Source organism: Uloborus diversus, chromosome 4 (genome assembly GCF_026930045.1).
Source record: "Uloborus diversus isolate 005 chromosome 4, Udiv.v.3.1, whole genome shotgun sequence".
NCBI classification, from domain to species: domain Eukaryota; kingdom Metazoa; phylum Arthropoda; class Arachnida; order Araneae; family Uloboridae; genus Uloborus; species Uloborus diversus.
In genome coordinates this window covers 136,607,511-136,622,367 of record NC_072734.1, presented here as the reverse complement: position 1 = coordinate 136,622,367, position 14,857 = coordinate 136,607,511, and the positions used below count along the sequence as shown (strand labels likewise).

At 34.5% G+C, this 14,857-nt stretch overlaps 1 protein-coding gene across 1 annotated transcript in view; it reads left to right on the top strand.

Annotated features, from left to right (window-relative positions):
* The window catches only part of LOC129220849 (structural maintenance of chromosomes protein 4-like), a 135,482-nt gene extending 125,944 nt beyond the window's left edge, over positions 1–9,538 (top strand). The window contains exons 23-26 of the mRNA XM_054855280.1: positions 2,700–2,876; positions 3,415–3,647; positions 7,057–7,240; positions 9,182–9,538. Coding sequence (XP_054711255.1) covers positions 2,700–2,876; positions 3,415–3,647; positions 7,057–7,240; positions 9,182–9,373 — 786 coding nt within the window. The 3' untranslated portion in view covers positions 9,374–9,538. The remainder of the gene's footprint in view (positions 1–2,699; positions 2,877–3,414; positions 3,648–7,056; positions 7,241–9,181) is intronic.
* Positions 9,539–14,857: the final 5,319 nt, after the last annotated feature.

The following is a 14,857-nucleotide window of genomic DNA, read 5'->3' as shown; positions in this document are numbered from 1 at the left end:
TCTTTGCAAAATTAGCAGATTTTGTATAAGCTGATCCCTCTAATTTGAAATTATCGGTTTAATATGCGTTATTTTGCTTTCAGATTTGCTCCTTCAAAAAACAATTTGTGAAAGATCCATTCTTGTTTATCAGAATTTTGTGAAGGGTCCGTTTTGGTTGATCGGGATTTTGTAAAAGGTCTGTTTTGTTTGATCGGGATTTTGTGAAAGGTCAGTTTTGTTTGATCGGGATTTTGTGAAGGGTCCGTTAACGGACCCAAATACCCTCTGGCCAGACCCCTGGCTTACCAATCTACAAATTTATTTCAGCTCATTTCAAGCATAGTCATGATCAATCATTACTTACTAGACCATCCCCAGTAAAATAACCCCTTATTTAACTAGTTAGAATCTAAAAAAATGTCATTATTTCATAGGTCAAATTTTATTTAAAAATTCATAAAAATATGATCCCATTAAGATCTCAACTTGAAACTTTGCACAAATAAACATAAAATACACACAAATTTTTGAGTTTTTTTTTTTTTTAATCATTATACCTTTTCTGAAAAATTTAAATTTAAAATTTAAATTTCATTTTTTAAAAACTAAAATGTTTTTAAAATTAGTCATGTTGCATATCCCATTAAACAGCAACTAATGTACTTTAAAATGCTTTTTACCAAATTTTTCTATCTATATTTGGTGCTGAGTTATCGTCCATTTTATGTTCAAGCATCAATGAAAAAAAGAGGATTTTTCGAAAAATCATGTCATAAATAAAAAAAAATAATAGAGATAAAAATCTAAAAATTTGGACTTTTGATTACCTCAAAGGGTACAATCGATGAGCCAAATTTCAAAGAAATACAAAAGGGTGAGGGAAAAAATTTCCCAAATTTTGGATCACTTGACATGGAATGACCCAATACAGCTATATGGGAGAGAGGGAGTGCAACAGACTCTTACCGTGGGACGACATCATTTTTCCTGCCAGAGCTCAGAGCGTGTACGTCACCTTCTCGTCTTGACACCCCAACTGCTTCTCTCCAAAAGGGGTGTAAGGGGGTTTCTGTGTGCTGCCTGTGCTGAAGGCGCCATCTTGCGAGAATCACCAGAATCGTACGGATTTCTACGCCACACTATTAACTGAAGAGTCGCATATCAACCCCGTCGAAAGAGAAATCAGTTCACTAGAACTGCAAGCAAAAAGGTTATGCTGATTCTACCAATCTTTGAACTTCGACATATCTTGTAGGTCCCTTGATTTTCGGCTTTCTCTTAGCTCTACATGTTACTGATGATTGCTGTAGTTCATTCCTAGAAAACATTGAATAGCCTCAATTAGTCGTAAAAATGAAGGTGCTCCTTAAAGCCCATTTATTTAATGTACTCTGAGCTATTCCTCTCCCATGAGTTAATTCTCCTATTGATTTTAAAAGATTTCATCAATGACTGCTCTATACACATGTCACTCCAAATGCCAGAACAAAACTTTTTTTTTTTTTTGGTTTTTGGACAATTTTATAGATGTATATATAAACTGTATAATTTGTTTAATAAATTGACAAGAGTAAAATAATATACACAACAAGCCTTGTAACATCATTAGTTTTTGAACACTAAGCACATACTGTTCTTGTAAGGTTTTTGAAAGGATAGGTAGCAAGAAAGGTAGGAATCCGGATTTAGTGGGTTTTTTTTTTTTTTTTTTTTTTTTTTAATTTTTAAATATATACATTATGTACTAACATCCGGCAAAAATTCAGCTTTCAACGAATTTCCTTAAGTTATAACATTTTGCAAAACAACAGGTCACAAGGATCTTGTTTTGCGTGTTGGATGTGGCCTGCTGGCACCACTGGTTTATAATATTGTATGAAATGAAATAAAAAAAAGAAATACTCCGGTATCATCATTAATTTTCAAGCTGTAATTGTATGATCATTCCGAAACATTGCTCTTACAATGTTTCAGAAGGAGTGGAGTGGAGAGGAAGCAAGAGGGTAGGGTCGGGACTTTGTTTTTTAGTATATACTTTATGTACTAACATCCTACAAAAATTCAATTTTCTCTTAATTAGTTGCAACATGAAAAGCGTATAATCATAGTATTGCTCTTGCAATGTATTATGGGGGGAGGGAGGAAAGCAAGAGGGGTGGGGGTCGGGACTTAGTGCTTTTTTAGTGTATGCTTTATGGGGCTAACAGCCTGCAAAAATTCAGCTTTCCCAAAATTAGTTGCGACAAAGCCTTTTTTTTTTACCTTCATTGACTGAGCTAACAAGAAAAATATCTTCACAGTGAACCAAGCTCACTTTTGTTATCCCTCCAAAATACGACTTTTTGTATGTAGTCAACAATCTCAAGAATTAAAATTTTGGAAGGTGGGAAAAGTTTTCTCTGTTTGTAATGCCAATTACAGATGAAACGACATAAAATGAGGGTCTACTGTATCTGATTTACAAGTTTAAATAATACTTAAATTGGTATGTTACGCAAATGTTGATGGGGGGGGGGGGACTTTTAAACCTACCCTAAATTATATTTTAAGTTTGCATTCTTCTAATCTTTATTTTCACTTCAAATTTTTAACTTGAAATTTTATTTAGCTTAAAATTATTGTTCAAATGTTTATTTATTTTGTACTTGTGTATTCAATGTTTGTTGATAGTATAATACGTTGTTAAATGTGCTTATTTTTTTTAAAAATTTCTGTAGCTGACAAAATTGAAGTTGAATGAAGTAGAAAATGATAGTACTGATATTCCAACTTTAACAGCAGATGACATCAGCAAATTGTCAATGAGTAAACTTTACAGTGATCTTGATCTTTTAAAACTTCAAATGGAAGAAATAAAGCCAAATTTTTCTGCCATAAAGGAATTTCGGATTAAGGTAATGAATGATTTTGAAAAAAGGTTTCTTTGTGTTTACTCCATATTTATTGCAGAATTCAGCTGGACTACCCATCATTTAGTGTATTACCTAAATTTTAACCCTGTCTGTTTTCCATTATGCCATTCTTTTAAAAACCCCACACCAGACACACAGAAACAAATTTTCATGTATTCACAGCATTTGATTAAGGTTTATTGACAATGAAACCAACCTTTTTTTTTTTGGAAATAAAAAACTTCCTATTTCATAATTACATCCAAGAAATGCATTTAAAACAATGCATCCCTTTTTAAAATTATTTATCAATATCTCAACGTCAAACTTGACTGCTGTTATTTTTAAATATACTCTAACAGCTATATTTGTATCTTTGTGAAAAGTAAATAAATAAAGAATTTTTTAAAAAAATAAATAACTTTTCTTAAAAAGATTTAAGGTCCAGTTTATTGATTGTGTTTTCTTATAGCTGTTTTTAACTCTATTTTATAGTTTGTTCTTTCTAATGATCTTGCCTTTTTTTTCCTCTCTTTAATAGGAACAGCAGTTCTTGGAAAAGCAAAGTCTTGTTGATACCATTACCCATCAAATTAATATAGAGAATTTTAGATTAACAGAACTTCAAGACAAGCGTCTTTCAGAATTCAATGCCGGATTTTCTATAATTGCAAACAAGCTGAGGGAAGTATATCAAATGCTTACATTGGGTGGAGATGCTGAGATCCAGTCGGTTAAAAATGCTGAACCTTTTGCTGAAGGGATTGAATACCAGTATGCTAATTTTAGATTCAAAAGATATTGATTATTTATGCATTTAAGTCATTTTTCTTCTCTTTTCCCCATCACATATTTACTGTGCTTAGTAAGTGATTGAATGTTAAAGAACTGTTCTATATATTAGTTTAGTATTTATTTTTTGTGTTTGTATTGAATGGAAATAATGTGTGAGTGTTTAATGCAGAAGTGGAGGATTTTCATGTTCTTACCTTTTTGTGGTTATGTGGAAATTCATCATTTTCCAATCCAATTTTGTAGTTACCTTCACATTGTTAGAAATAACTGCTGTATAGATTGTCTTGAAAGTAGAATTATTATCAATTACAAATCCTACTCTTTATACGTTGAACTAAAATGTTTTGATAGGTTTTTTTTCCCCATAAATTCATGTCTCCTTAATTGCTGAATATTTCATGCTCTATTGAAAAGATATCTGTTTGTTGTGACATATCCTCCAGCTGTCTGGCAAAATCAGACAAGGTCCAGAAGGCCGTTGACCTTAAGAAAGTCGATGACAAGAAGAGTAGAAGAATATATGTCCCCTCTTGAAAGTCAGTTCAATATGTGCTCAGCAGAAGGTATCTGAGCTTGGCACTTTGAGCTGGCTGAAAAGATCTTTCTGCCTTCAAAAAACGAGAGCCTTTTAGTATGACCACTTGCCAATCATAAAATTGTAGTTCGAGAGGCTTTCATAGGAAGAATAGAAATACTTGATCTATCTTCTACTGTGATCCAATTGTGGAGGCGTTGCTATCTGAAAGGATCCAGAGGTCTGTGAAGTTGTTAGCATTGAGAATAGCTTCAAGCCCATGCTCAATTGTGATTAATTCGCTTTTGAAGACTGATGACAAATCAGGGTTAGGATCAGGGATGGAGCGTTTGTCTCCCGGTTTCTCAATGTAGATACCACTACCAGCATAATAGTCCAGTCTACTGCAGTCTGTAAAGAATTTAATGGTTTCTGCGGATCCGCGATTTTCTGCTTTTTGTATTTTTTTTCATTTTTAGGCAATTGATTGTGATCTGTTCTTCCCGTCAGGATTTTTGCTGACTCACATGTTCTTTCTAAGGTAGAAAGAAGAAAGGAACTTCGTTTCGTGGGTGGGGAGGGAAAAAGATTCGAGAATGACATAGAAAGTGTCGGCGTTTATGCATTTCGAAATCCGATTGCATCCACTTCCATAACACTTGCTCATTTTTATCTACTATGCCATCCTATCGCTTAAACATTTATAACTTTTTGTAGACTATTATTTTCAACCCTTGTATTTTGACTTCGGGCTGTTTTCATCCCTGAGATGAGTTGAGATTAAGTCCTTTTTAGTGGTATGGATAGAAAGGTCAAAAGAGAAATAGACTCTGGGGAGGCTCTTTGAGGGACTAGAGCAAGACTTTAATGAGTAAGGATCAACATCTTCATAGGGGCATAAGTTAAGCATGGCTGAACGGACTATTTTCTTAAGCCTTTGATTTAAACTCGGGTAAGTAAGGCATTATGAAATACAGTAGACCCTAATTTTATGCGGGGGCTATGTTCCACGTAAATTAAGACTTATTAGCCTTAAAATACAGGTTAGGTTCCATATCCATAGGTGAAACAAAATACTTCATACATTAATTAATGTGTTCTTATTCCGATACATATGCACAATGTGCATAAGTAAAACATGAGTTAACTCAGTGTTTATAAAAAGAGCTGGTTATGATATTCTTTTGGAAGTCAATAATTAATTTTTCTCTGGAGCTCTTTGTGGGGCATTACTTCTTAAGTGATCACTTGCGTTATTTCCATGACGAGATCTTCCTTCGCTAACAAATCGCAAAGATCATTTCACTGTCAAGGAATTAATCAAAATTTTCAGTGAGAAAGTTTTTGTTTGTGAGTCATCAATGTCAGTATCTTCATTGGTTTTGTTCGTTCTTTGTCACTTCTAAGAGCTCTTCTTCCAGCGACTCTAGTGTTGTTGTGCAACAGGATGACAGCACGCTAAAGTTAACCGGACCATACACAGCCAATGCAAAAAAAGAACTTTTATGGAAATTAAAGTGGGAAATCTCGAACCACCCCCCTTACAGTCCAAATCCATCCCCATATGCTGCCACATCTTTGGGAACTCAAGAAGGCACTTCGGGGACAAAGATTTCATTTGAACGATGAAGTAAAGGAGTGCGTTCATAATTGGTGCTAGCAGCAACCAAAGGACTTTTATGAGCGTGGAACTTTCCCAGTGGCATAAGTGTTTAAACAATTTCGGTCAGTATTTTTGAAGAATGTGGAATGAAATCTGTTTTATAGCCTCTGTCTTGTTTGTTATCTGTTTCATAGCCCCCGGTTATTTATTGACTATCCCTAGTATAATCATGAACTTAATTGTAGAGCTTGCCTTTAATATTCCAAATAATGTTTTATATTACTTATTCTAATGAAAAGTTAGAAACATGTGCTTTTCTGGTACTACCCGTGCAAAGCAAAAGTAAAATCTTTACTGGTAGTATATATTAATTCAAAAAAAACACACACACACACACACAGAAAGCTGAAAATGTTGAAAAAAAACTAAGAGTACTGAAATATATGGAGAATTACATGATGATGTGTACATTTATTGATGATGTAGGCGAATGCTAAAACTCAACATACAGAGCAGCCAAAACTTTGATATTCGGCGCTTTGACCAGATTGCACTTCGTGCCATCTCGAGTTTCAGCAGTATGCTGATATATTGCTCTAAGCTGTGTGGCTTAAGCAGTAGTCTGTTCACACAGACTGCATGATTACATTTCGTTAAAAATTCACCATACTACTAACCGATTCCCCAAAACCACACAACTTGGGTCTATAACTTACAGACTGCCCACAGATTTTATGGAATTGGCAAACGTCCAGTTAAGATGAATTTATCTGAATGAGGGGAAAAAGTTAAAATTTGATGCACATGTTCCTCTTGTTTGAATGTGACTTTGCTTAATTTAATGACAAACACACATCTACAAAAGTAATAGATGGGTCCATTTTTCGCCTGTAAACCGGAAGTTTGCTTTTCCATCTAATCGGTGCTCAGACTGCTCAGCTTATTTTCTAATTTTTTACTTTCACTTTGCAAGTTGAGAGCCATAACACACTTCCTGGCTTTTGCTAGTGTGCAAAATTAATGTTTGCTAACAGTGTGAAGGTAATGTCAGCTGTAACAAGTGGACACATGCCTCAAAAGCTCGATTATGGCTATTCCAGACAGATTAGTCCAAAACAAGGGAGAAACTGCAGTCTGTGGTTGTCCTAATTGGGCCGTTGGTTTTGCTTTTTGTGAAAGTAATTATCAATTAATCATAAGAGAATATTGTATGAAAATTTGAAAAATAAAATTTATATACATCTCAAAGTAAAATTTTGCTTTCTTTACAGTGTTCGTCCTCCCAAAAAAGCTTGGAAATATATGCGTAATTTATCTGGTGGAGAAAAAACTTTGGCCTCACTGGCTTTAGTATTTGCTCTGCATTACTACAGACCAACTCCCTTCTATGTGATGGACGAAATTGATGCTGCTCTTGATGAAAGAAATGTTGCAATCATTGCGTACTACTTAAAAGTAAGTATATTTCTTGAATTTTTCTCCACTCCCAGAACTCTCCAAGGCCCCAAATGGTGCTAGAATTCTTGTAAACTGATTGATGTTTCAAGCATGGTAAATTTGGCCTTATGTCCCATTTAAATTTGAAGAAGCATCAAAATCTAGTTGAAAGAAGAACAAAATGAAACTTATTCTGAATGACTTTATGCTATACCTGAAAGTAAATGATCAGCAGTTGTTGGATTTTAAATCTGCCTTGAATTTGATTAAAAATATTGATGTTTTTAAAGGTGTACATTTCTTAGTTGGATAGTTATTTGCCAAGAAAATGTGTTTAATGTCTTCTAAAATTTTTTTAACTCCTGAAAAAGTTCTAGAATTTTTTTATTAAAAAGAAATACAAGTTCTACTTCAAGCACATAATTTAAAAAAAAATTCATTTTTTGTTTTCTCCTTATTCTGCTAGCATTCACTTTTAGAGTTTCCACAAGTGACCAGTCCAAAATTGAAAATCTATCTTAAAAGTTGAAAAAAAAAAAATGAGTTTTTGCATTTGAATTTTCTTTTCTATAATCCTGAATTGCGGTAAGACTCTACTCGTTGGGATTCTTGTTTTTTTTTCAAATGGCTCCTTTTGCAGTCATAACTGCAAAAAACATATGATTTGAGTTATAGATGTCAAATTAATGCCAGGGGCTGCAAGCTATAGATTGAGTGCTGGTTACGTTTTTGTCTGAAGAAGATTGTGTAAAATCAAGAGGATTAAGTATAAATAAAATAGATTCCAGGGAGTATAGAGGCTACTGCCCCCAGGAGGAGAGTCATGCTTGCAGAAACCCCTGGACCAGAGCAGTTTGCATTTATAAGCATAGAAAACCAAAATCAAGGGAAAATTAACTGAGGTTGAGTGAAAACAATAAGCAGTCGTAATTGCTCAAAAATTATTTCTTAGGTTGTTAAAATTTTCGGTCCAACTTTTAGCAATCCCTTTTTAATTGGCCTGAAAGTGTTTTTTTTTTTTCTTTTTCCATCGTCTTAACAATGCCATTACTTATGTGGGATCAAAATGCACTGAATGTGCAAAAATGACTTAAACTCAGGGTTGTTGTTTAAGTGTAATATTAAAAGCAGAGTGGTTTTAACATTTTCAATAAAACAGTGCCGGGTCTAGTGATTTATTGATATTATAATCAATGGCTCATTGAAAGCAAAGTCCTTATAAAACAAGTTTGACTTTATTGCTGTTTAAGATTTGCTTGATTTTGAAAAAAGGAAAAGACTTACCTATGCTTCAACATTAGTAAAAGCATGCCCAAATAATTCGTAACATTAAACTTTTTAAACACATAAGATGTAGTCTAAGGGAACTCTTCTTGCAGATTGCTCTAAGTGTTGCTTAAACAAATGAAAAATTAATGAATCAGCTGGTTTTTTAGTCATTTTTCCCATTGAAGAGCGGTGCCTTTTTGATTTACTTCAGCCTTTACCTATGTGATAACACTTTATAACCAATAATTCTGCTCAGTGCTGTAGTTAGAAAAAAAATTTACGTGGAAACGAACCTTGAGGTTGGAGGGACTCGCCAAAAGAAATGTGGTTTGAAAGCTATTTACACGACATTTGCATTGTTTTTATAGTAAAGCCCCTAATATTTTGGAGGACAGAATCCCCCCCCCCCCCCCCCACTTAACTTCGGCAGATTCTACTTTCAGTAAGAACTCTAAAGCATTAATTCAGTATAACTTCAATTTAACGATACCCGCTTTAACAATTTTCTCAATGTAATGATACATTTCACTGGGTCTGGATTTGACTGTTGAATATCTATGCTCCTCGATTCAACGATATCCTTGATTTAGCGATAACTTTTTTCAGTCCCTTGACAATTGTTAAATCGGGATTACACTGTATATTTAATTAGTTGAGCAGTGTATTAAAAGATGTATTTTTGTTGTTTAGGAGCAGACAAAGAATGCTCAGTTGGTAGTTGTTTCATTGCGCAACGTTATGAATGAACTTTCGGATCAGTTGCTGGGAATCTTCAAAGTAAATGACTGCACTAAATTTCTTAATCTAACAAATGTTTCATCGTGGGCAGAAGAAGGGGAAGAAAACCAAAGGACCAGTGCTCAAAGTGTTGGAGAAACATGACATCTCATTTTAGACTTTTATATGACATAGTGAAAAGCTTAATATGAAGTATTTTATATTGAAGCATTTAAAATTTTATGATCTTTTGTATGTTTTTTATTTAAATTTTACACATCATATTGTGAATATTATTTTGCGAAGCATTTTCTCATCAGTAATAAATTCATTCACTTTTCCCTTGTTTTATAAACATTGTTTCTGTGTTAATCATTGGTTTTATATGCTTTGTTTATAATTTAATATGCACCAAAAGGGTAAGAAAATCCTATCATTTCAATGTTGAAATCAAATGGTCAATTATGTACCAGAAAGGTTCAATATTTGCCTGTAATAGTTAACCTTTTGCGCTCACATGTTGTTGCATCTGCAGACCCCGAAGAGTTCCTATTTTTCCTATTTTTTCCTACTTTTCAGATCTCTCTCCTTATTTTCCTACTTTTTCCTTTTTTTCCCTACTTTTTCTTTCTTTAGTATAGCACTTTTAATTGTGCATTGATTCTTATTTTTACAATGCCGCACCGATAATTTTCTGCATGTTTCAATTTTGAAAAGCAAAAGAAGCAAGCAGATCCTGAGCTTTTCATTGACTGACTACATTAATTTCTGGAAAGAACAAGAACGCTGCGGCGTTTGCGTGTTTAAAAGTTAAATTTTCGTTAGTAACTTTTCTGCCGTTGCGGCGTTTACGATCGACTTTTCTTTTTACCATCCCGACTTCTTCAGCTTACTGATTTAACGAAACTAAAAAAAAAGGATACTGGCACATTCTGATGCAATTATATATTATTTACCCATCAATTACAAGCTTTAGTTAAAGCAAACGGCGGACTATTCAAAAAGTTCGGGAAAAGTCGAATTTCCTAGTCGCAAATTGTTTGTATGATTACAAGTGAAATGCAGCTCTATTTAAACAGAAAGGCAATGTAAAACCTTAAAAGGAACATAAGGAAGCAAAAAATGAAAAACTTGTGTACATATTTTGTTAATGTTAGTGCAAAATAAAATCGACAGATAACAGAAATTCGCAAAAACGGACCACTTCAAAAATATTCGTGGAAACTAACTTTTTTCGTACATAAATATGATTATCGTTCATTCTAAATCGTAAACATGATTATAAAATTTATTAAATTTCATTTTCTTTCCTTGCAAAGAGTTGTATTTGCAAAAAAAAAAGGGGGCAAAACCTGGATGGGCAAAACGTTCCCAATTTTTAGAGAAAAATCGGAAATCAATTTAAATGGGAGGTTCCGTTTTTATTTCTTCACATTTTTAAAAGTTGGGAGATTATGCCACTAGCAAATATGTATTTTTTTTTCTTTTTAACGGGTATTTTCTACTCTGATATATCATCAATATCGAGGAGTCGCTCATCATTTTTACGTGCTGTGTTTATGGCAATGCGGCATTTCTGAACATTAAAATTTTTTTTGAAAGACTCTTACTCTTTTTGGGGTGCGGCAATTATACCGATGCGGCGCATCTACTGTAAGTTATTGTACTTAGTGCTTCTGTTCAAATGGATGGGGGAGAAAGATATATTCAGGCATTTGATGCCAGATGCTCCCCTCTCCCCACTCTCAATTTCGTGAACAATTTCCGAATGAATTGTTTTGTTGTATGGTGAAGATTGAGAGAAACTACATTCCTTCCCTTTTATGCACAGAGATTAGAAACTGATCTTTGTCTTTGATAAAAATGTTATGGTTACCATGTGCATGGATGTTTCCCTTTTTTTTTTTGGTGACAAAAATTTTGGAACAAGAGGGAGGTAAAAATCGCCAAATCATTAAAACAATATTCATTTTTATTGCTTGATTAAAATTAAAACTGGCCGTCACATTGATTCCCCTCCCCCCCCCCCCCCCCCGCCCCCGGAGGTGACTAGCGAAGGATGTATACTAAATGCAAATTTTATCTGAAAACAACAAAAAGTGCCCAAACTTGTATAGTGAAGCATTAATTTTCCAAAGCCAGGGAGGGGAGAAATTGACCCAACTGACCCCCATAAATGACGTGCCTTAAACAAAAATGCATGTTGAATGCTAAAAATACATAACATAGTACAGTCGACTCCTACTACAACGCGATTTGACTTAGGCGAAATGGCTATAACCCGATTATTTCACAAGTAAATAATATTTGACCTAACGGGGATTCCTTCCCTGTAGCAGGAAAATTTCCAGAAGGGAATCACGGTGTGAAAGTGTCAGCTTTGTTATTGGCTACTAGCAGGGCCGATCCTAGCAGGTGTGCAGGGTGTGCACCGCACAAGGGCGGCCAAAGCAAGGGGCGGCCGCGGGCCGCATCATATAGTTCTTATAATCAAGCAAAATTCTTCAAGAATTTCTCACAAGATAACTTATAATAAATCGAATAAATATGCTGAATTTTAAATGTTCAATTATCAAAGTACGTAAGGTTCGATTTCCCGACAGCATAGCATAGTTTAAGAAAAATAGAAGGTTAGGGAACATTTTGTTGGTTTATTGTCCATTAATATCTACTCTTTACACACATGCTTCATTTGGTTGCAAAATTTGTGACAGAACCGTTAGGCATGGATACATGGGAGGAGAAATGAGGGAAATGGTCCCCCTCCTGAAGCATGAAAGGGTGCCTTCTAAAGGAGCACCGAGGGCGGCCACTGATGTTTACCCCCACCCTTTTATAGACCTTTACAATGAAGACATATTTTATTTATATAAAAAAAAAGAAGCGATACTGATTAGATACTCTCGCAAGCATTTCAAACAACAAATTCTGTGTTCAATAATCATGGATGCGTGGAGAGAAAGTGGAAAATTGCGACTCCCCTGGGAGTCAAACATATTTGAATGACGAACTAAAATTTTGTAATTTTCCCCCTTTACGGTAATTTTTTCTAATTAAGATACCGAATGAACTACCCGGTTTCTGAACAAGTAGAGGTCAGGGCTCTTGCACCGGGAAGCAAATTTAAATGTAACTCCAAAACGAAGATCCAAAAGGATGCCATGACCTCCTTGACGAGACTAAAGAAGGCTTAAAATTGTGTTTCTAGGACTTAAATTTCGAAAACTTTCGCTGGTTGAACCACCGATCTTAAGGACCCAATTAAGTCTCTGGTTCACCCCTTTCACGTTAACTTAATCAAACATAGCCTGAAAATGTTGGCTCTAAAATCCAAAAGTTTTCAGTGGACAGCTTTTCCTAATGTCATCAAAAATTGCTTAATGACATTTTTCGGAGTTCTTTTTCGAAATTTTTGCGATGGCGGACCCAGAAATCTATTCCTAACATTACTACCAAAGACAGTCTCAGCGTCTTTACAGATGTCTCTAATCCCACCCCCTCTCACTTAAGTATTGAATTACTTTTAAATTAAAAAAAAACCGCCTTCAAAAAATACCCAGGAACTAAAAAGCAAAAAATAACTGATTACACTTACATTCTATTTCCTACCCAAACATAGAAATGAAATTTATTTTACAATTCCAGTACAAAAATCAATTAAACTAAACACCGAATTATGAAATAAACACTGATTCAAATTACTATACGATGAATTATTTTAAATACCTAACTAAATATATACGAGCTCTTAATTTTTAATAACCTTTTGAAGTCGGGGCCTCCTATAAACAACAACATAACGTAACTGATAACCCACCGAATCCCGAATTTAACACTAATTTAACTAAAGGCGAAATTAGTCTTTAAAAGTAAACCCACTCAGTTACGTTAGGTAGTAGTTTATAGGATAATATAGGATTAATTCATCGTATAGTAATTTAAATCAGTGTTTATTTTATAATTCGGTGTTTAGTTTAGTTAATTTTTCTACTGGAATTGTAAAAAATTTCATTTCTATGTTTGGGTAGGAAATATAATGTAAGTGTAATCAGTTATTTTTTGCTTTTTAGTTCCTGGCTATTTTTTGAAGGCGGTTTTTTTTTACTTAAAAGTAATTTATTTTTTGCTTTTTAGTGGTGTAAATAACACGGCGAGCGTCTCGGAGACTTCCGACGATGTGAAGAAAGGCTTTTTCAAAGGTGTAACTAATGTACAAAAAAAATCGTCTTCATCATTTGTTCAACTTTATCAACGTTTGCTTTCCGAAAGCAAATGCACGAGTCACGCCCGCTCTTAGTCTCATCGTTCTCAAACAATGCCTAAAATATGATTTTAGGACTTTAATTTCTAAGAAATTCCGGATTAGAACTGCCTGGCTTATGTAACTTTTTACGGCGCTAGGCCCATCAATGGCCGAAGTGAGGTGGACAAAAGTTAATAGTTGTATTTTTTAGATATATCGAAAAATATCCGAAAAATCCGCCGAAGCTTCCCAGTTTCGTTAATGTCTCCAAAGATAATACATAATGGCGCTTTTAGAAATATCCGCTTGGGAGCCCCAAAACCCTTCCTTCCCAAAAATAGCCCATAATGGATTTAGGCCGCCAGATCCCCTACCATAAGCAAAGACAGCCTAAATTTCCGTTTTAAACTCCAATTTCGAAAACTTTCGATAGGAAACGATTGAATCTCCCTCCCTCTAGCAACGTCAACAAAGGTAACCCAAAATTGCGTGTTTAAAATTTTAGTTTCATAAAATTTTCAGGGAGAGCGCGATCCTTCCTAAGTTACACTCACCAAAAATAGCTTCGAGTTGATTTCAATTTTGAAAGAATTTTAGGAATGAGCTCCAATATTACTTTCCCCTGAAGTCTCGAAAAAATTCCAGAAATTGCGTTATTTGACGTCTATTTTGAAAATTTCTCTATGCACCTTGAATATACCCGACTCTTTTGTCCTTTTAACCGAACACAAACAAAGGTGAACTAAAACTATTTTTCATACGCCAATTTCGATAAATTTCTCGGAGCAAGCCCCTCTCCTCCATCCTTCCTCTGATGTCACCGAAGACAGGCTATAAAATGCATTTTTACGACTAGTAAATTTTGGCATCTATTACTTTCTTAAAAGATGTAAATTGTACCTAAGGAGTTTCTTATTATAAAACTTTTCTTCCTTCTTATAAGTTCATCATTCTTCTGTTTTGTTTTCTTTTTTCTTTTTTTTTTTAAATTAGAACTTGGTATAGAAATTTGAAGAAAGATTTATATGGACTTTAAAGATTAGTCAAAATATGCAAATTACCCTTGAGGGGCGGCATATTAGGTCTTTGCACACGGGCGGCCGACACCATAGGATCGGCCCTGGCTACTAGAACATTAATGGACCTTCATCCTTTTAGTATCACTGGCTGCGGAAGTTCCCACACCGTACTAGTCTGAACATAGCAGTGTTTGTGTGTACAACTTACTACTCCTCATTTACCATATTTTTTTTTCCATTCTGAATGCGAAAGTTGATGAAATATAATGACATCTAAGAGCACAGTTGCAACTAAAGTTTGTGAAAAGAGAAAGTTTCTGACAATTAAAGAAATGCTAAAGTTTCTCGATGTGTTTGAACAAGTAGGAAGTGGAGCGAAGGTAGCAC